The sequence below is a fragment of the Acanthopagrus latus genome, chromosome 2 (assembly GCF_904848185.1).
Source record: "Acanthopagrus latus isolate v.2019 chromosome 2, fAcaLat1.1, whole genome shotgun sequence".
Classification (NCBI taxonomy): domain Eukaryota; kingdom Metazoa; phylum Chordata; class Actinopteri; order Spariformes; family Sparidae; genus Acanthopagrus; species Acanthopagrus latus.
The window spans coordinates 9607104-9628215 of NC_051040.1; the positions used below are offsets into that span (position 1 = coordinate 9607104).

General features: G+C 41.6%; 2 protein-coding genes across 3 annotated transcripts; both read left to right on the forward strand.

The window, feature by feature from the left end:
• The first annotated feature begins 586 nt into the window (after window positions 1-586).
• Window positions 587-15281, forward strand: LOC119008133 (protein Smaug homolog 2). Its single transcript, XM_037078209.1, has 13 exons — window positions 587-939; window positions 2875-3394; window positions 3541-4011; window positions 4133-4375; window positions 4485-4594; window positions 4911-4997; window positions 5156-5447; window positions 5600-5685; window positions 6012-6127; window positions 7675-7873; window positions 8597-8723; window positions 10931-11014; window positions 12360-15281. The coding sequence occupies exons 2-13, from the start codon at window positions 3199-3201 to the stop codon at window positions 12386-12388; spliced, it is 2040 nt and encodes a 679-aa protein (XP_036934104.1). The 5' UTR covers window positions 587-939; window positions 2875-3198; the 3' UTR covers window positions 12389-15281.
• Window positions 15282-15422: 141 nt separating this feature from the next.
• On the forward strand, window positions 15423-19606 carry socs9 (suppressor of cytokine signaling 9). 2 transcript variants are annotated; one of them, XM_037078224.1, is made up of 2 exons: window positions 15423-15581; window positions 17500-19606. In XM_037078224.1, exon 2 carries the CDS (start codon window positions 17665-17667, stop codon window positions 19369-19371), a length of 1707 nt encoding a protein of 568 aa, XP_036934119.1. In that variant the 5' UTR covers window positions 15423-15581; window positions 17500-17664; the 3' UTR covers window positions 19372-19606. The 2 variants fall into 2 exon arrangements, with proteins under 2 accessions (XP_036934119.1, XP_036934127.1); XM_037078232.1 differs by lacking the exon at window positions 15423-15581 and adding an exon at window positions 15795-15944.
• Window positions 19607-21112: the final 1506 nt, after the last annotated feature.

The window sequence follows — 21112 nt, forward strand, 5'->3', positions numbered from 1 at the left end:
ATGCACGATCTTCTAAAATTGGGCTATGCTGGAAGTGACTCCCTTGTTCACTCGTCCATTATACCATAAATAATAAAGTCTTGGCTGTTCACTCTGCTGCAGAAACAGCCATTTAATGAATAACACTATCATCTGAAAATTAATTGACATAAATGTAAATAATTCATATTTATTAGGGGTGGGTGTAAGCTCAAGTAGTCTGCAATTAATTGTAGAGTTGGCAGTCCAGGGCTCCTAGCCTTTATAAGACAAATAAGCCAGGTGTTCGAGCTGTTTAAAGGTGAGGACTAGATGCTTTACATCATTATTAATCAAATGAATTTCATTTGAGGACATGCTCTTTGGCTGTGGGAATTATAGGATTTCAGACATGTTATTGACTGATTAATTGTTTATATCTAAAAACAACTAACTATTCTTTCATACATTTTTTCCTGATATGAAACGCTTTATATCAAGACATATTTCATAAAAATGTCAGACGCGTCTGCGTGTCTGTTATCACAGATGACTTGTTTACCTTTCAGGGAGGGAGCCTTTTTAGCGACCAGACTGTGGGCGGACACAAAACACTACGTGCCGGCCAGACGTATGACGTAACACGCACGTCTTACGTCAACTCAAAATCGAAGTAGATTTCTCCAGGCGTACTCTCTTTATTTTCTGCATTGCAATAAACATTTTGTACATACATTCTTTAACATGGTTTGTTTGAAACCACGGGAGCGTACCGCTGTGAAGGAATATCATTAAGGAATACCTCGTATGGGACCGAAATCTACGCTTCTTTCAGCTAAGCTAACGTTATTGCATCTATTAGCAAAACTTGCTAGCTAAAAGCTATCGCTAGCATTTTTGCTAGCAATCCCTACCCTCCCGTCGAGCTAGCTATGCATTAGCACTTTAGCCTAGCTCGCTAACCAGTGACAACTGACAAAGGTAAACAATAAACCCATTGAGTTTGTTTTATTGTAAATCTTAACTCGCATAACTTTGTCTAGTCAACTAGCGTTAGCTACAACCTGCTGTCGAGTAAAACTGCGTTTTAACCTCCTTGTTTGCACCGCTAAGATTGTAGCACCAAACGGAGAAAGGGGGCAGCAACAGCGTTAAAGAAAAACAATACGAATTCTTAATGTTTCTTCAGTGACTAGGCCGGCAAAGCCAGTGATGGGGAAACGAAGCTTTCTGAAGCTCTGAATCACTATGAAGCAATAGTGTTGAAAATGGTTCACTGTTTCGAAGCATTTGTTTCGATCAAAAATGGTGACATCTACTGGCCAAAACCTTAGTATTACATTAGTATGGATGGATTAATTCTGACACCATGACGAGACAGTCATAATACAAATGCTTTTTACTGCTGTCTCTGTTGTTATTTTGTTCAACAAAGCGTTTACGCCACAAACGAACCATATTAACAGGCTGGGCGGCTTAATACTGACAAGAGCATCCTGTGATTGGGCCTGCTTTAGTGTGATCCTTTTTTGTGTAATCTTTGGTTGTTAGAAGCAGGTATTGAAACATCTTGATGTGATACTTCTGACATGAAATGTAAGTACTGTGCCTGGTAGTCTCCTTGGAGTGTCACAACGCTGAACAAGGCGAACTCTCCTACTGCTTGGTGTAATGCTAGCCTGTTTCAGCTGTTTCACAACAACTGTCTGCTGACCAGAGCTCATAGCCAGACACTCTCATTTGCTTTAATCAAAATCCATTTGTAGGGGTCTCACTGATTATTGGGGCTGATTATCAGGATTTTTCCGGTTATATGTATAGCTGTTTTGTGTGTCTGTCTGCTGATGAAATGAATACATTTTAAAACACAGTGCTTTGGCTCTGTTGCAGCAACCTTTCTATGTCCACAACACTAGCAAATGGCACAAGTAATAGGCAATGAGCACTGAATAATCCCTAATTGCAAAGTACCTAGTAGCTAAAGTTATCAAATAAATTAAGTGGAGTGAAAGTATTAAGTAGTAAAAAATGAAAATACTGAAGAAAAGTAATGAAAAATTAACCAGTGAAATAGTTAACAGTAGTTGGTTACATTTAATCATTGGTTATTCTCCATATTGAGACAAGATCTGTGTTTGTCCTGTAAATGTATATTGGTTCCAATTATCGTTTTATCGATCTCGTTGATTACTTAGAATCTGCATCAATTTGGGCTCTGAAAAAAACCAAAACATATTGGTTGACCCTTATTAATTTATTACAAGTGGTACCAGTGTGGTAGTTAGTTGTTTTGGCATGTAACATTGTCCTTGCCGTTGACTGATTATGTGTGTGTTAATACAGGATACTGATGACAGCCATTAGTCTTTGGACAGAAGTCTTTTCTAGTGTTATGTGTGTTGTAGTTATGTGTTGTAGCTATGGAGAAGTTCTGGAACTCCAATTTAATATCATATTCCTTATCACTGCTATTATAAGCATATCATAAAAGCTGAAGTCGTGTGTTTGTCTTGCATGTGACATATTCTCTTACGTTATTGGAAGGAACTTCACTGTAAATTCAGTTTTCCCCTGGCTGATGCTAGTGATCCGTCTGCACCATGAATATCATGATTCTTGTTTTTTGCTGTCTGCTGATAAGGTTTATTGTTTACTGTGTTATAGCTAGTTTCTTTTACATATCTTTGTCCCAAGTGTTTGATTAACCATATATATGAAAAAATCTCAGCCAATATATTGATGTAAGAATTTTCATTATCAGCATCAGCCCCAAAAATCCAGTATTGGTCGGGCTCTGCTTGTTTTGCTACTTTGGAGAAGAAAAATTACATTGTCAAAGTCTGTCAGCCTTCATGTTTGTGTTTGTGTCATTTTGAAAACAAATCATCTAAGATTTTTCCTCTTTCGATTTGATAGGCCACAGATGATGTGATCCTGAACATGCCAGAGTGAAAAAGAGCTTTTCCTATTTGTGTCATTACCAACTACAATTGACACACACTTTCAGCCTCACATCAATAGACATCTTCCCAGTAATCCACACAGCATCCCTGTTGGCAGATCTGTCAGCACCTGAACCATGTGAGGGCCCCTCGGTCCAGTCTGAGGGGATCCCAGGACTGTTGCAAATACGACCCCGCTGTGCGGGGTGAGACTGATCCTGTCTGTGTCTGAGAGAGCAGTCTTTACAGTACCCTCCCCATCCACACATTCCTGTTCTCCTTACCGAGGAGACACGCCATGATGTTCCGAGACCAGGTAGGTATCCTCACAGATTGGTTCAAGGGCTGGAATGAGTGTGAACAGACGGTGGCACTGTTGTCCCTCCTGAAGAGGGTGTCCCGCACCCAAGCTCGCTTCTTACACATCTGCCTTGAACACTGGCTGGCAGACTGCACAGAGATCCACATCTTAGAAGCTGAGGCCAACAATGCAGGTAGAGAGTTTTTTTTGGCTGTTTTGTTTATTCTCTCTGATTATTAATCACTACTTGTTCAATCTCTTCTTAAAATTGAAGGCATGTATTAAGCCAGTAATAAAAGATGAGTCACTGGCGAAATTCTGTTCTCCCTTTGTCATAAGCAATTGTCAGCCAGTGGCATCAAGAGCCAAAGGAGAAGGTTGTGTCCTTGCTGCTGTCCCATCTGCCTCTGCTGCAGCCACGCAACAGTGAAGCTAAATGTGAGTACATGAAGCTGCTTCAGAAGGTGTTGAGCCACACTATTGAGAGCAGCCTCTTTGTGGAAGAAAGCAGACAGCTGCTATCATATGCTCTCATCCACCCTGCCACCACGGTGGATGACCGCAATTCCCTGGCCATGTGGCTAAACCACCTGGAGGAGCACCTATCTAGTGGCTATGCACCCAGGGCCCCGTCTAGCCCCTACCACCCACGCCAGGGCTCAGATGAATGGCCCAGCTCTGCTGAGGCTCTGGACCCCGGCCTTGCCTGGCACGAAAAGTCTCCTTCATCCAGCACATCTCCAGCAGGCCAGAATGGACACATGCCTTTTCCAGGTGGGATGTCATCTCCCATCAACAGCAATAACACAGGTACATGTTTGTCATTAAGAGGAAATAGTTTGGTGAGATCATATGAGACCATTATAGACATATCTGCAATATTATCAATATATATTATTGTCCCTCATGTATAAATTGTTTCCTTTGCCAGGTCTGGGTGGGCAGATGCAGCCCAGCCCTCTGAAGAAGTCCATGTCAGTTATTCCTTCCAGTCCCCAGGCTTGTGGTTCTGAGTGGATTAGCCAGGATGATGCAGGGGGCCGGCAGAACTACATTACAACAGATCACGCACCACTCTCCCCCCAGAGCAGCGTGGCCTCCTCAGGCAGTGAGCAGACAGAAGACCAGGGCTCCAGTCGCAACACGTTCCAGGAGGATGGCAGTGGCATGAAAGGTCAGAGTTCATTACTGAACTGAGCCAAGGGCGCTGGCAAAAGCCGTGCACAGCCAACAGCCGAAATCTAACATAATTTTTTTTGTCCCTCTGTGTGTGTTTGTTTCAGATGTTCCCGCATGGTTGAAGAGTCTCCGCCTTCATAAATATGCATCGCTTTTCTCTCAGATGACCTACGAGGAGATGATGATTCTCACAGAGCAGCACTTGGAGTCGCAGGTTTCTAAGCCTCCCTTATACATACACTAGGGCCTTGCTTTGATTATTCCACCCTCCTTATCAATTGTGAACATTACTGTCCTCAAAACCTGATGATACATCAACTCTCAATGAGGCATGAAATTAAGCAACGCACCCCACAGTTATATTGAGGCAGTCACACATACAAATGGTGCGATTTAGCCTCTGCCCCTTGGCTTTAATGAAACAAATGGTGATTAGGTTTGTTATTTAGTAAGTGTGTAAAATTGCCCTGTGTTCCCACAAGTAGCCAGCTTCTCCAGACTTCTTCTTACTTTCTGTGTCTCCTTTTTAGAATGTCACCAAAGGAGCACGGCACAAGATCGCCTTGAGTATCCAGAAACTGCGAGAGAGACAGAGTGTGCTCAAGTCTCTAGAAAAGGTAATTCAAGTGGGATGATGATGTTCTTGTGCTAAAAATGGTGTTTTGTCTTGCTTAGATTTCACTCTTAATGGTAAAAAAATGCGATGCTTAAAATGTAAGCCTGTATTGAAATAGTTTATACAGCATGTGACACTGATGTTGTCATCTAATGGCAGGATATTTTGGAAGGCGGAAACCTGCGTAACGCCCTCCAGGAGCTGCAACAGATCATCATAACACCCATCAAGGCCTACAGCCCACCCAGTTTAGTGCAGACCGCCCCAGACACAGCCACCTCCCTGGACACAGCCACCCCCACTTCAGATGCCACAAAAACAGGAGCAGACAAAGAGCCGGCCTCAGAGGGCTTCCAGTCCCACAACCCACCTCCTTGTGATGGAGACTCCCCAGCTACACCCATCTCAGACGGCGACATTGCAGGACAGTTCACCCGTGTCATGGGTAAAGGTGAGAATGAGAATGATGTTTATGTTAATTGTAGGTGGTTGGTTTTTTTTTTTGCAAAAAAACATAGACACTTCTACTACCATTGCTTCCTCAGCATTCCAAATGTCCTTGGACATACATTTATTAACTGTTGCTTTTTTTCTTTTTGTCAGTGTGCACCCAGCTGCTGGTGTCAAGGCCAGATGAGGAGAATATCAGCTGTTACCTTCAGCTCATTGAGAAGTGTCTAACACATGAGGTGAGACCTTAAGGAGAGAGTTTTTTCATTTGGTGAACGTAATATGTGATTTGTATACATGCATTTGTGCATTGTTCTAAACACACCTAATGGTAGTCTTATAGCACAAAACAAATACCACCATAAATATTGAATAATGAAACTACCATACAGTTCAACTTACATCATCTAACCGTCAGAGGTTTTTGTCTTGAAGTAAAGACTAAAACCTGTCTTTTCCTTTTAAAAATAAATTACACATTCCAGAAGCATCTGCTGAAAGCCAGGTTAATGCTCTTTGAAAATATGAAGCCTTTCTTCTCTGGCTGTCGCTTTCTATGTGTCAGGCTTTCTCAGAAACACACAAGAAAAGGCTGGTGTCCTGGAAGCAGCAGGTCCTCAAACTGCTCCGCTTGTTCCCTCGGAAAGCTATGCTGGACATGCCTGTGTACCGACAGAAAGGGTGAGTCTCTGCAAGCCCTCTCTTACCTTTGATCTGCCTCTTCAGCGGTGAAGATGTCACACTAGCTGAATGTTACTTTGTCGCTGCACTCGCCACTGCTGCCTAATTTTTTACTTTCTTTTACCCTTCCCTTCTCTCGTTTTCTCTCTTTTGCTCATTTAAATAATAATTATCATTTCATTAGAAGCCGTGTTAATTTTGGCAGCTCATTTAGATTTAGTCTTAGTCTTTAAATGAAAATGCTTATTATTTTGAGTCACATTTTAGTCATTTTTATCCTTCATAGTTTTAGTCGACGACATCTCAAAACATTTGAGTCCAGTTTTAGCGAAAGTAAAGTCATTACATGTTGAATCAACTTTTAGTCAGCGCACTCTGTCAAAATGTTGTTATTAAATGTTTTAGGCTAGTTATAAATGTTACAGCCACAATACATCCCTTAACAGCCATGGTTAACAATTTACTATTAGTGACTATAATGTTTTGATTAAAGAAATGTTGATTAAATCATTACTCTCAACAACAACATTAAAAATACATTGCCAACAGTATATATATATTTTTATATATGTGTGTGTGTGTGTGTGTGTGTGTGTGTATGTATGTATATATATATATATATATATATATATATATATATATATATATATATATATATACATACATACATACATACATACATACATACATACATACATACATACATGAGTTAATAACCATTCCGATATGTGGGATGCCGTTTAGCTCAGTTGGTAGAGTGGGTGTCCCATGTACAGAGGCTTTGTCCTCCCTGCAGCGGTCCCGGGGTTGAGTCCGGGCCTGGGGCTCTTTGCTGCGTGTCACTCTCCTACTCTCTCAACCTGTTTCCTGTCATGTCATTAGCTGTTCTGTCAATAAAAGCCAAAAGTCCCAAAAAATGTCCAAAAAAACCCTTGTGTTCATGAATCTTGTGACTGCATAGCTAAACATTCAGCTGGCTAATGGTAACTAACGGCTGTCAACCCATTTATATGATTTAATTAACTCTGTGTGGGCTCCTGCGAGCATAATATACCTGAGGAGACAGGCAAACGGAAGAGAAAAACTGTCATTGCCACTTAGAGCAGGATGTCTGTGTCTCTGTCTGTGCCAGCACGTCTGAGGTGAAGGACAGACAGTGAGAAACCACCCCGCCCCCTGCACAGGACAGGCTCCGACACAGATCTCTGTTTAGGATTAGGAATAGTGACAAACTAGATGCACACTTTGGGGAAAGTATCATATATTTTAAATGTCCGACAGCCCATCACTCACATTTTGGTCCTGTCCTCCTTGAAAACAAAACATACATTTCGTCATAGTTTTTATTGTGAAAGATCTATTTTTAGCTTGTCCTCGTCTGATCTTAGTCATGGGATAAGGTTGTTGATGAACATTTTTCGAATAGTTTTAGTTAATGAAATGGACACTGGTATGAAGTAGCTTCAGCAGTTGTGCATGCACTTCTCTTAACTCACATTGATTTCTGATGTTCCTTTTTGTTTATTTATTTATTTTTTTTACCCCAGCTGGACCTATGGGTCCAACTCCCTCCCCACAGCAGGCTCTGTGAGTGGAGGCGTAGCGCGGCGGGGACAGAGGCAGTTCCAGATGACCCCCCGTGGACTCCCAGCCGGGCGCATGGGTCTTCTGAGTCCCAGCGGGATCGGGGGAGCATCTCCACGCCACACACTGGCTAGTCCTGCACTGGCAGGCCAGGGTAGACAAGTCAGTATTCCTGTGATTGGATGAGCTGGTTTTTGACAGGCGTAGCTGGAATTAAATTGTGGATAGACCATATTTGACAGTCAGGGGATGTTTTTTCATTTCGATGATTTGAGTCAAAGGAAAATTTTGCTAAATTACTGAGTACACATCTTAAAGGGTCAGAGTGTAGGATTTTGTGGCATCTAGTGGGGAGGTTCCAGATTAAGAATTTAACTGCGAAAGGCTCTCCCAAGAGCCAGTGTTTACTGTGTTTACTATAAACATGGTGATTAGACACCAATGAAAACATGATTATGAACATTATACTATACACTATACCATTTCTGTCCTTTAATACTACCCACAGGATAATTTGAAGTAATAATGTAGGATAATTTAACCATATTTTTAACGTGAAGAATTTTCAGCACAAGTTTGTCTTCAGTATCTCCATTAGCTATGTCTGCACGTTATTCCACGTCACGACCCCATGAGTCACAATACACTTTAGTAAACATTTGTTCTGAAAGGAAAAGAAGTGAAAAAATCTGGCAACTTTGGCAGTTCTAATCAGCACACACAAGACAGTAGACAAGAAAGGCGTTAGGGGCATTTTGATATGAATTGATCGTCATCATGGCTTGAAGACTTTCTATTAAATGACTTGCTTAAAGATAAGCAAACCACCCAGCTTCCCAGAATGAGTGGCATTCACGTAATGAGAATTTGTGTTTCCCTCTATAGAACCTGTGGTTTGCCAACCCTGGGGGCAGTAACAGCATGCCAAGTCAGAGTCGCAGCTCTGTGCAGCGGACCCACTCACTCCCTGTCCACACTTCCCCACAAACCATGCTCATGTTCCAGCAGCAAGGTACTGTATGAGGTCAAACCGCTTTTATCGTTCATTAACATGTGTGTATGCCCTCACCCACAGTTTCTCCCTGTCCTTGTTTAACTTTTAATTCGATGCATTCTTTGCCACTGTGTAATTACACTTGCATGTCTTGCCTCATTTAATCTCCTGTTTACATTTTACAACACTAGTGTCACCTACACCTTCCTTATCTAAAAGTCATTTCATTTTTAAAGTCAGGTGATTTTCGAAAATGAAATGGTTACTGGAATAGAGATGATTTGGACCTGGCAGATTTTAGTCTGTTAATGGGCTTTGTGAGCAACACGAGCCACACAATTTTGGCTGTTTGGCCAGATGCCAAAACAGAGAGCTGCTCTCCCTCTGCGCCAAGGACAAAATAACAAGACAGCGACGCAGTATGTTGCAGTAAACAATCTGTCACCTCATACGGTATACATAACCTTTTGGTTGCCTTGTTGCTTGTGCCAGATGCCACACATGAGCATTGCAAATTCATCTGTAATGGTTCTGTCATTACTCAACAGAGTCGTCATAAGACATTTCCTTAACAGACTATTCTGTGTTAAAGCCAAATCTTCCTAACTTAAACAGATGTATGAACCCAGAGACCGTACAATTTCTATGTTTACAGTTTGAGGCTCTATCTGCTTTGTGCTGTTGTTATGTTCTGAATTATATAAAAAACCTAAAACATGAATAATACAATAGTAACCATCGCCCACTGCAGATGAGTGGAAATACAGCATGTATTAGAAAAGACCCAAATGTAAAAATAATAGATTTTTGTTTCAACCAGGAGACCTTTAGAAGACCAAAGCAATGTTTCCTGTGATTACAGCGTGTGATCACTGAACTGTCTAGCTTGTTCAGTTCGTGCCGTACTGTTCAAATATGCATCCTTTATGCAGTGAAAAATAACAGTAGGGAAAAACAAGGTAATATTCTGACCTCAGGACTGATCGGATGATGTGTTGTTCATAGCACCTTTTTCTGTAAACAGTACTGCGGTTAGTAGAACTGACATGTCTTGCACCCACATGACATGCCATGAACACAATGTCATCTAGGTGTTTGTTTATTTTGTATTTTAAGATATTCTTTTTGAATTTTTTGACTATTGAGTTGGGCAGTGTAAAAGCAGACAGAGAGGAGGGTGTGACATGTGGCGCCCCAGCCACTCGGTAATAAAGACACCTCTTGCTTATTCTTTTGAAGAGTTTATTGTAATGTGAAGTTTAGTCAGTTTATCATAAACCTTCACTACAAATGATCTCATAAAGATTTCTTAGAGATCATAGTAAACAAAGGAATGCATTCACATGCATGCACTCAGAGAGTAGACTATAAAACTGTAAAATATAAGATAAATACTCAAAGGAGTTCACTCGGATGATCTCTAGTCATTTTCTGCCTTTTTGTTCTACTAAAAGATTTGTTTTGTCTCTTTATTTATTGAAGAACACAATTATTTCATCGTAGTCCGGCTGTGTATTCTTCTGGGTACTCCAAATGATCTAATTTAAAGCTGACTAGCTCATCACTGCACAGTATTATAGTTAAGTATGAAAATCAGTCAAGGGTCAAATTAAAGACCCAAGTGGTCATCGCTGGCCTCCATATAAGTGATGGGAATTTGTCTCAACTAACATGATCTCTTTTGTTTCCAAAGCAACTCTTCATTTAGTGCAACTTCTGGCTTTTACAGTTCAGCCAGATTTAGCAATGTTTAACCGACGATGGGTTTGTGTACACACCAATTAAATTATTCACCTGTGATCACATTCAGGTTTATAAGCAAGTGAAATATAAGATGAGAACCCAAATGGACATGTTAGCCATAGAGGATTGCAGACGTGATGTCTCACCTCACCTCAGTGAAAATTCTCTCACCCAGTTGTATGTTAAACTACATTTACATCATATAGCTTCCTGTCACACTGCACCTTTTTTTTGCACTCTGACTTCAGCCTGATCCTATATGGCACATTTATTTTAAGGACGTGTGAACAGCACAGCACCCAGAAAGGGAAGATTGTTTGCTAATGTGCAGATATGCTGCACATTACCAAAGCCATTGTCATTTTATGTAAAGAAATAGACAATAATACAGAGTTGTTTGTGTTATTAAAAATGGAAATCCTGACAGGGATATAAACCTTAATCCTCCTGTGGACTGACACTGTTTTTACTCATTTCCTCAGAATGCCAAGTTCCAGGTGCTGACCTGGAGATCAACCCCACGCTGGAGTCACTGTGCCTCAGTATGACAGAGCATGCCTTAGGGGGTAAGTGTCCTTAGCAGCCTGGGAATAAACAAGCCACTGCCTGGCAAACCTCACACAACCACCAACCAGACAACACCTAATTATAACGCTGCAAAGTGAGCGAGGATGTAAGCTTTGTATCCATCAGGGACAACAGTACATACTAATTTGTTCACACACAACTTGACGATAAAAGTCGTCATTTTTCATTAATATTTGTGTATTAAAATACATTTGTTAAAAACAACGAATTCCGTCAGTGAAGTCACTGTCAGGTTGCTCTAGCGGACAGAGTTAGATGCAAACATGCCTATATGTCGTGGTGTGGTGCACCAGCATCATCATGTCAAGTAAATTTGAAGGGACTTCTATTTTCTCTTAAATGTAGGGTTGTTAGATTAGGCTAGATTGGATAACCACAGGATGTTGGAGATATTGGCCATTTGTCACATATAATGGAGCTCGTTACTCAGAGCGCCAAAAGCTGCATTTGTGAAAACTCTACAGCAACATCTCTTTCCAGAAATCTTGACCCAGTTACTCGAAATAATCCACAGATCTATGTGTGATGTTGTCCCCACATACAGGGAAGTGTGCATCTACTCATGGACGAGAAGCTAGCTAACTGAGCTAACAAAGCAAGCTAACATTACAGCTCAGCAGGACGCTATTAAAGTTTACATCCCGCGCTGTCACAAGCTTGGGTAGATGCACACTTTATTCAGTGTGGTGATATGGTACAAGATATGCTTTTTTGATTTGGGGGTGAACTGTCCCTTTAAGGCTTTTAAGCTCTGTATTAGTTTACTGTTCATTGAGTATTCTGTAGCTGAAGTAGAAAGGCATCCCTGCTAAATGAATTGTTTTTGTGTTACATGGAATTCAAGGAATGAACTCTATTTTCCCTCCTCTAAGAGACAGAAAAGGTTACTGTTGTCTATTTGTGTCTGTGGGTACAATCTGAAAGTGTCCTGTACAATTTTATTTACATGTACAGTCAACAAAGAGGAGTTCCAATGTAATTGTTAAAATATTGTATCTACTTTCCATTCTGCAGTGGGGTATATTCTCCCAACTTGTGAAAGGAGCTCCTACTTATCCAGAAATATATGTAATAAAGATAAAATATGCTCAATAAGTTCAATGGATGGCACACCATAAAAATACACGAAAGGCACCGCAATGAATGTCAAAATTCATGGACACATTTTAAAAAGGCATCAATAACTTTATCTGCCCTTGGGGAGAGAAGGAAAAGGAGTAAAACTCTCTTCTAAGGTGACTTAAGGATGAAATGTGAGTGGTGCACTATATATTATGGTTGTAAAATGTCTTGAAACATATTTATCTTCAATCTCCTCCTCAGATGGAACAGACCGGACATCAACAATATGAAAAGAAGAAAGGAAAAATACACTTCAGTCGAGGCCTGTTAAGTTCCTCATCACCCAGCACAAAGATATACGTATGCTTAAGAAACCAGGCAAAGCAGTCACTACAAAATGACAAAAAAAAAAACTGTGTATATGTTCTCTAATATTTTTGTACTTTATTATATACAACTAAGTTTATTAAAAATGGAATACAGATGAATATTATATTGCAGGACAGAGGAAAACAAAGCAAACTGTTCCATGTCACCTGCAGGACTGTGACATGACGTGCAGAGGCTCAGTTTGCCGTGGTCTGAGAGAAAAACGGTGGATTGGTGCTGTCTTAAAGGGGCTCTGCCCTGAGTTACTCTTCTTTTTCCTCCTGCCTTGGAGCAAGGCTTCCTTCCAGAACACACTGACAGCCCCCGCACCACATAAAGTGTAGATTCAGAAAATTCCCAGCCAGAAGTAAGGCACTTTTTACTAAATTATCTCTTAAGTGTAATTGGCCCTAGAATACATTCACTGAGGTTTGACTTGAAGACAGGTGTTGAAATACAGATACAATACACTTCCTAGCCACTCTCATTGTTCTGTAAGCAGTGCTTGTAAGGGCTCGTGTCAGCCGAAACTTTAGCAGCTTTCCTTGATTGCTTTTATCCTTTCTAAAGAACGTGTTTTTGTGGCAAAGGGAGGAGCAAAAGGATTGAGGGAAAGCGTGTAATTCAACCGTTTGCACACCGTTTGTCTCGGTTGTGTTTCCCCCAGATCACATAATCCAAGTTAAAGTGACTGTCCTCCTCTAAACGTCTACAAAGCCAAAGAGAAGGGTTGTGCGATTGTTAATTTGAGAAGGATATTTGTAGTGAAATGCAACAGAATGGTATAATTTTTTAACAAACAACAGCAGTTTGAAGAATTTATGCCAGCTGCAATTTGTCTGTTATTTTATGCCCTACTTCATGAATGATGATGAATCTCATTTTGTGCCGAGGAATCCCCAAAGGGGGTGAATAAGGGCTGGTGAGGTTTGTACTCTGCGAGAGCTGATTTGATATTGAATTGAGGGTAGAGTGTTTTCAATTTACACTCTAATTCTGGGTGAGAAAACTAAATGAAACCCATCTCAACCCTCTGGCCCCCCCTCATGATTGGCTCTGGAAAATGAAGCTTGATCTCGTAATAAACGCTTGGCAGCGCAGCCGCCTCACCCTCGCAGTGCCCTCTTCCTCAAACGGCCAACGTGATGATTTGATGAATCATTCTTTTCAAGGTGCTTGACGATGTCCATATTTTCTGTTTGTGTCTCAATGTGTTTCAGTCTCAGAACCCTAACATTATCATGTGGTATCAGTGTTGAATCAAAAAAACTGTCTTATACAGCCTCTGTCTTTGAATGTGGCAGAGCGGAGGTGCATGTATGTGTAATATGGTCTTAACTTTTGGATCACTTTTGGTTGCATCATAAGGCAGGGATAACCATTCACATTTTATTTCAGCAGAGCCATAGGAGGTCTGTCTAGTAAAGATGGTTATTTGCAGATTATCTTTTCCAATTGTATTTTTTACTCTCCCTTGATATTGATAACTTATGCTTATTTTCTATAATCGCATGTTTTGCCACACTAATACAGCACTGTTGTAGATAGAGAGGACATGATGGTTGATGGTGCCCAGAGTCACCAACAGCTACAGAGCAGAAAATCTTGCAACTAATGTTGTATGTTTATATCGCCTAAATGTCACTGTTTACATCTCTGTGGGATAATGCCCAATTCATGTTATGTGATGTCATGAATACACCATTGTCTCACTATGTAACACATTAAAGAACTGACGCCTTCTCGCACATGAGCTGGCTGGGTAGAGCCTGAAAAACAAAAAGCCTTCTACCCCTCTAATCCATGGACTCCGTATGAGTCTCAGTAGAATTTTTTCAAGTGATGACTTTATGAGGCATGTAACGCCTGCTTTTTCTGGTCATGCAGTGGCGAGCGAGAATAGCTTTTCCTGGCCTTTGTGATTGAACTGTTAGCTGTCATGTCCTGATAAACTCTTCATGTGGTGCCTGAAATGCACAGCTCCAGCATCCTCAATACATTGATTTAATGGTCTTGAGTAGTATTCTAGTCATGGATTTCTTCAGAGCAGGCTCTTGGATAGATCTGACTTACTAAAAGCATCTCACACTCATGCCCGCAAAAAAGGACTCCTGTGAGTTAACAATGCTGACAACTTTAAGACTCGGCTGTCTTATTTTTAACTACTCACTATACTGTATATCAATTGTGTTATGTTACAAAAAATGGCTCAGATTATCCTTTTCATAGCCTCTGTAGCTTTGAACAGCCTATGTATAGCTGCAAATAGACACAGAGGTACAGTGCAGCGGATTTCTGCGAGTGTCTGTGCACGGTGAAGATGCAGCAGGGGGTGACGATGCTTATCTGAGCCACAGATGATGTGATTATGAGTAAACTGAACACTAATAAAAGGCCAAGGAATATGTTTACTCCATGTTTACATTCCAGTGATGCATGAAATGGGTTGGGGGAAATGCACTTCATGAGTTCAGCCTTGTGTGTTTTTCACATACCGATTCATCCACTAGGAGGTACAGAGCCTGTGTCATAGGAGACTTCTACCAAGTGGTCCCCAGGTCATGAAAATGTCCCTGCCAGGCTTAATTATTGAATCAGTGCAGCCGGCTGTAGGCTACATTGCGTTCATTTGTCTTGTACAATTTATATTTAATTCTGATGACTCCCCAGACATTTTTCTAATATTTTATGAACCTTTTGCATCCCATGCTTACTCTCTACTTTTTTACTGTCACTCATATGTGTGAATGGTCTGAAGTGCAGCATCCGTCGGATCATTGACAGTCCAAATAAAGAGGTTCAGTTCTTTTGCAACTTTACTTGTGTTTTGTGTGTGTGTGTGTCTCTGTTTACTCTGTCACACGCTGGATGCGCATTTGAGCAGCAATAAAACAACCACTGTTTTATTGCCCTCAGCTGTCGGGTTGCACACATCCTCTTCTGTTGCGCTGATACCGAAGAAATTACTCCCAATTACTTTTTACTTCCGGGTTGCGCGGTCTCAGCTTCATTATCCAAGCTAATACGAGCTAGCCGCCTTTTTGTTAGCGTCATTAGTTTGTGTAAGAAGAAATAGGAGCCCTTTCGTCGAGAAACTGCATAACAACTGCTTAGGTACGTGTTACGGAGAAATATAGATATCAGCTGTCATGTATACAACTTAACCTTTCCTCTAACAGTAAAGAGTATACAAGTTAGCATACAGCTAGCTAGCCGCGCTGCTAAGTTAGCCTCCCGACCAGAAACAGCTGCTTGCTAACGATTTTAGCTCGCTAGCTAACGTTAACGGTATCGCTTGATATTTTTCACCATAGAAGGTCGACTTACGTTATGAATTTGCCATCTTGCTTAAATTAAACGCGAGCTAACGTTAGCTTAAACTGTATCGTTAGTGGGAGAAAGTTCTTCTGTTACACCATCCACTTTTCCTCGATAATGGTTGACGTGATTTGAGAAAAGAGAGCCTAATCTCTGAGAGTGAGCATTCTTGATCTTTTTCAAAACGAGCAGATGATTTCGGGTCGACATAAGAACTGGGTTAAAATGGAGAAAACTTCAGCTGATGAGATGCGTAAAGTTCTCTGTCAACTTACTTTTTTTAACCGCTGTCAAAACTGCTAGCTAACTAGCTGGGTAACGCTAACTGTTGTGTAGTAGGTCTTGACGAGTTTGTCACTGGCTCACACGAGTCATAAAATCATGGATGTAACATAACTTGTGTCAAGTTAAAAGATGCTCTGGATCATAGGGAATCTGTGCGAGGAGCATTATAGCTAGCTAATGTTACTTTCAGAAGAAGTGGATGGTTTAAGATAACCCGTTTCTCTTTTCTTTGGTAAACATTATCTGTGGTTAGCTAATCCAGACAGTTCACCAGATGTGTTGTCTGAGCACAGTCGAGATGCAACGTTATTGAGTCACAATGACTTAGAATGAACTCGAGTAAGAAATTCGCTAAAAGTTTGGATGAGTTAACATGCAGGCCTGCAGAACTTTTCTCAGCACACATGGCAGCTTTCTCCCAGAGCCAGAGGCCACCGAAGCAACCCAGTGAAGTGATTAATCAGACTGGAAGTTGGGCCTGTTCTGGCCCTGTTGTTTGCTTCCTTTAGTCTCTTAATAGAGGTTAAATTAAGAAAAAGTTTCCTCACCTAGATGAGTTCTTATCATCTTGTAGATACGCAAAGTATCTTCAGAACATTAGAAGTGCCTCCCAAGTTTAATATCACACACATGAAAAACAAAAAAACAGCTTAGAAAATGACTTTCAAGTGTAATCAACTATAGCTGAAACAATAAAACAATAAGGGAAGCACATCATGAATTTCCAGCTATTTATAAGCAAAAATGACAGAACACGAAATGGGCCCAGCTTTTCAAATGTGAATCTTTACTTTGTCCACCCCCCTTATTGTCTAGTAATTTTAAACCGGATATTTTTCAGGCATTTTTGATTACATTATGGGCTTGAAAAGATTAATGCATTAATCAAGAAAATAGACGACCGATTATATGATAATGAGAACAATCACCAGTCGGAGCTCTTAAATCAACACTGCTCTAAAACAAATTGAATGTTATGATCATGATGAAGGCACGAATTCAGAGCAGAACTAATCTGCTGGTTTGCGTAGGTGTGTGCTCATGGCGGGTGATGTGACCTTTAATTTATCATTATCACAGTATTTTAGTTTTTTTTTTGCTGTTGCGGTATTATCATGGTGTTACTAAAATAAGAGAGATAGTCCATTGAAACATGAAACATCAACACAAATTTTAAATTGGAATAGAACTGAGGTAAGGGCCTATGTGTGTTTTGAGTGGAGAAGACTTCCTCATAATAAAGGCCTGGTTAATTATTAAAAGTATTGTGACTCATCCACAGAGTTGAACAAAGGTTTGGATTAGAGAAATCCATATTTTAGCAGATTGTGACACCCACTATTAGTGTATCCAGTAAACTAGCACCTGGGTAATGTTATCACGAAGGGTTATAACAGGATTTAAGCAGCACTCTCATTTTGTCTTGCAGGTTGTTTAACCTCTCGGTGGCCGCGATGAATGAACAATGATGTTGACGTTGTGAATAAGCGATGTGGATGGAAGACTTCTTGCTAAAAGCTAGCTGCAGTTACAAGTCATCCCTCAGCAACTCCCTGAAGTGGTGCTACTGTTGTTGTTTCACGCGTAATCCATCATGTCATTACCAAAGGAGTCAGGGAACCGAGGGAAAGATCGAGAGAGAGGGGCTCGTCCCAAGGTGAGACAGAGCCGATCGGAGGAGAGACGAGATGCAGGCAGTGGGCGGAAGGGTGGAAAGGGGAAGAAAAAATGCCTCGCTTCCCACGAACCAGCAGTCGAGAGGCCGGTCAGTGACGGCTTTGAGTATGGTGAGCTGTTGAGTGACCTAGAGAACAGGGACCAGTCTTCCCCCTCGCCTCTGAAGGAGAGTTGGAGATGGCAGGGTTTGGAAGTAGCTGCCTCATTACTAGGACAAGAACGGGTAACAGCCAGACCAGGACTGGGAACACTTGGCTCTGCTACAGAGTTATCTGCACCCAGTGAAGGTGAGGGCAGAAGCTCAAGCGGCAGCCGCACTCTCCGGCAAAAAATCCAAGATGCAATGGGGCAGTGTTTCCCAATAAAAACACTCACCACAGCAGCACCAGCACCAACTCCCCAGGCTCTTTCATCATCGTCATCTGCTTGTGCCTCCTCAAGGCGCAAAATCCATCTCAGTGAGTTGATGTTGGATGACTGCCCTTTCCCTGTAGGGTCCGAGCTGGCTCAGAAGTGGTATCTCATTAAACAGCACACGGCGCCCATTAACCAGCCACCCATGATTGATTCTGCAGTAGTGTGCAGTCCCCCATCTTCAGCCATGGCCACTGTGGTGGAGGACGTAGACGACAGGTTGCGAGAGCGCAGGCGCATCAGCATCGAACAAGGTGTTGAGCCTCCACCCAATGCGGAGATCCACACGTTTGAGGTGACGGCCCAAATTAACCCTCTTTACAAGCACGGCCCTAAACTGGCTCATGGTATGAATGAGTTATCCGGGGCTGACAGAGCCTCAGTACATCAGCAACAACAGATTCTTCTCCAAAGACAGCAGCAGCACCAGCTCCTACTACAGAGCTGTTTGGACACCCTGGATGAGGTGGTGGCCTCAGCCTCAGCCTCAGCCTCCGCCTCCGCGTCTGCCTCCGCCTCAGCTTCAGCCTCCGTCTCAGCCTCTGTCTCTGCCTCTGCCTCCGTCCTCGCTTGTGATACTATTCCCGATCCTCTGGTTGACCCAGAGGTGACAGCGACCAGCATGCCCTCTCGGGCTGTACTTCCTCAGACTGAGCATCAAAACTCTCACGACGGCTACCGCATTCACACTCAGATCGATTACATTCACTGTTTAGTCCCAGACCTGCTGCAGATCACCAACCTTCCGTGCTACTGGGGGGTCATGGACCGCTACGAGGCAGAGACGCTGCTGGAGGGGAAGCCCGAAGGCACTTTCCTCCTGCGTGACTCTGCCCAGGAGGACTACCTCTTCTCTGTGAGCTTCCGCCGCTACGGCCGCTCGCTACACGCGCGCATTGAACAGTGGAACCACAACTTCAGCTTTGACGTGCACGACCCCAGTGTCTTCCACGCGCCCACTGTTACGGGACTACTAGAACACTACAAGGACCCCAACTCTTGCATGTTCTTCGAGCCCCTGCTGTCCAATCCCATTCACCGCACACAACCGTTTTCTCTGCAACACATTTGCAGAGCAGCCATCAGCAGCTGCACCACCTATGATGGCATCAACATGCTTCCCATTCCAAATGCTTTGAAAAAGCACCTGAAAGAATACCACTATAAGCAGAGAGTACGTGTACGGAGAATGGACACCTGGTGGGAATAAAGGCCAGCAGACAGATTATCTAAAAGCCACTATTAAATAAATTTTAATACAAGTCCCTGGACTGAACCGAACACTCTATCTGGCTGTATTAACCTCCACTACACTGTACTTATTTATTTAACTCCTGCTGTACATGTTTTAGCAATTGTACTAAACTACACTGAGACACTATGTAATCTCACTGATCTTGTACACTCAAAGTTCTCTATGCTCAAATTAAACAAACTTATTTAGACGTGTTGTTCAGATCACTCCCCTCACACGTCATGTGTTTTCAAGTGCGACTAAATCAGCTTAATTATCAGACGATGGGGGTAAGTGTCCTAGCGTGAATCGAGATGATTATAATCGAGTTGTTCATCAGTCACGTGCTGAGAAGGTGGAACACACACTGGCAAGGTTCCGTCTTGCTACTGAGGTGTGGAAGTTTTTGCACGGCTGCAGCATTAATTATTGTTTCCCACATTGAGCCCTGGGTTGACTATAAGGGGTGAGAGATGGGTGCATAACCTGTTCATACCTGTTTTTATTAAAAACAAGGAGACGGCTTGACCTACAATAGATTTGTTTCACATGTTGAAATCACAATTACATGCACCCATTAATTTGGTCTAATTGCAAGGAAAGATGTTGCACAACTCGCAGCGAATGAATGTCTCATTCTGAGATTCTGTATCATTCAGCTGCTTTGTTTTCAGCTTACATCATGTAACCATCTGGGCTTTCTCCTATGAGATTAGCATGCATGCAGCCAGTGCCAGCAGCCTTCATTAGTTCTGAAGTAAAGGATCAAATGTAGCCTTGGTGACCTTGTCAGCAGCAGGTGAAGCAGCTGTATTATCAGAATGCAAATGACGAAGCCCAGACATTCATGCACCATATTTTTCTAAGAAAAAATGTTGTGTTGTATCTCTAAATTTAGTCATCCTTAGTCCAGAGGTGTAGTCTTGCTTTTTTTTTTTAAGGTTTTTGCACTTGGTGTCTAATTCTGGTGTTGAGACCCAGATCCTTAGAGGAAAAAAAGACATCTTGCTGCTACACTTCCTGCTGCGCATATTTTAAGTGGCGGGGTGTCTACACACTAATCTTCCATTCCAGTAGTTCAATGACAAAATTAGCATGGTGAATTAGCACTGATGGATCTTAATTAACAAAAAGAATGATGTGTGGAGAAAAGTGTTATGAGCGTTTTTCTTGAGCCTGGTGTTAATTCAGTTACAGAGACTCAAATTTGCAAGCTCTGCAAAGAGGGATCAGTCCTAGCACAAAATGTAAAACACTTGAGAAGTAAAGCTCAGACACAGTACCTGCAGGGGAAATGCTTAAAGGTGCTCTATGTAGATTTAGTGGAAAAAACTTTAATCAGAAGAGAAAAATCTTCACTGACTGATTTTCTTTTTAATGCTTAAACAAACTAAACTAAAGCTTTGTTTTCATGACTGAATAAACAAACTGACCTTAAAGGACGACGCAATTTCATACTGTTTTATTTTGTTTATATTTGGTGGACCCCGCCCACCTTTCTAGTTTCAAAGAGTGTTCTGAGTTTGCATTGTTAACTTACTGATATTGTAAAATCAACAAAAAATAAAAATAAAATTAACTTATAAATATATGTGAAGAGTCCAGTCCCACCAATAGATTGTAGCAGATTATTTGGTTGCATCTGTTCGTGTAGAACAAGCATAGGGATAAGATGAGCATTTTGTTTTAAACTAAAGACCAAAACATCGACAGAATA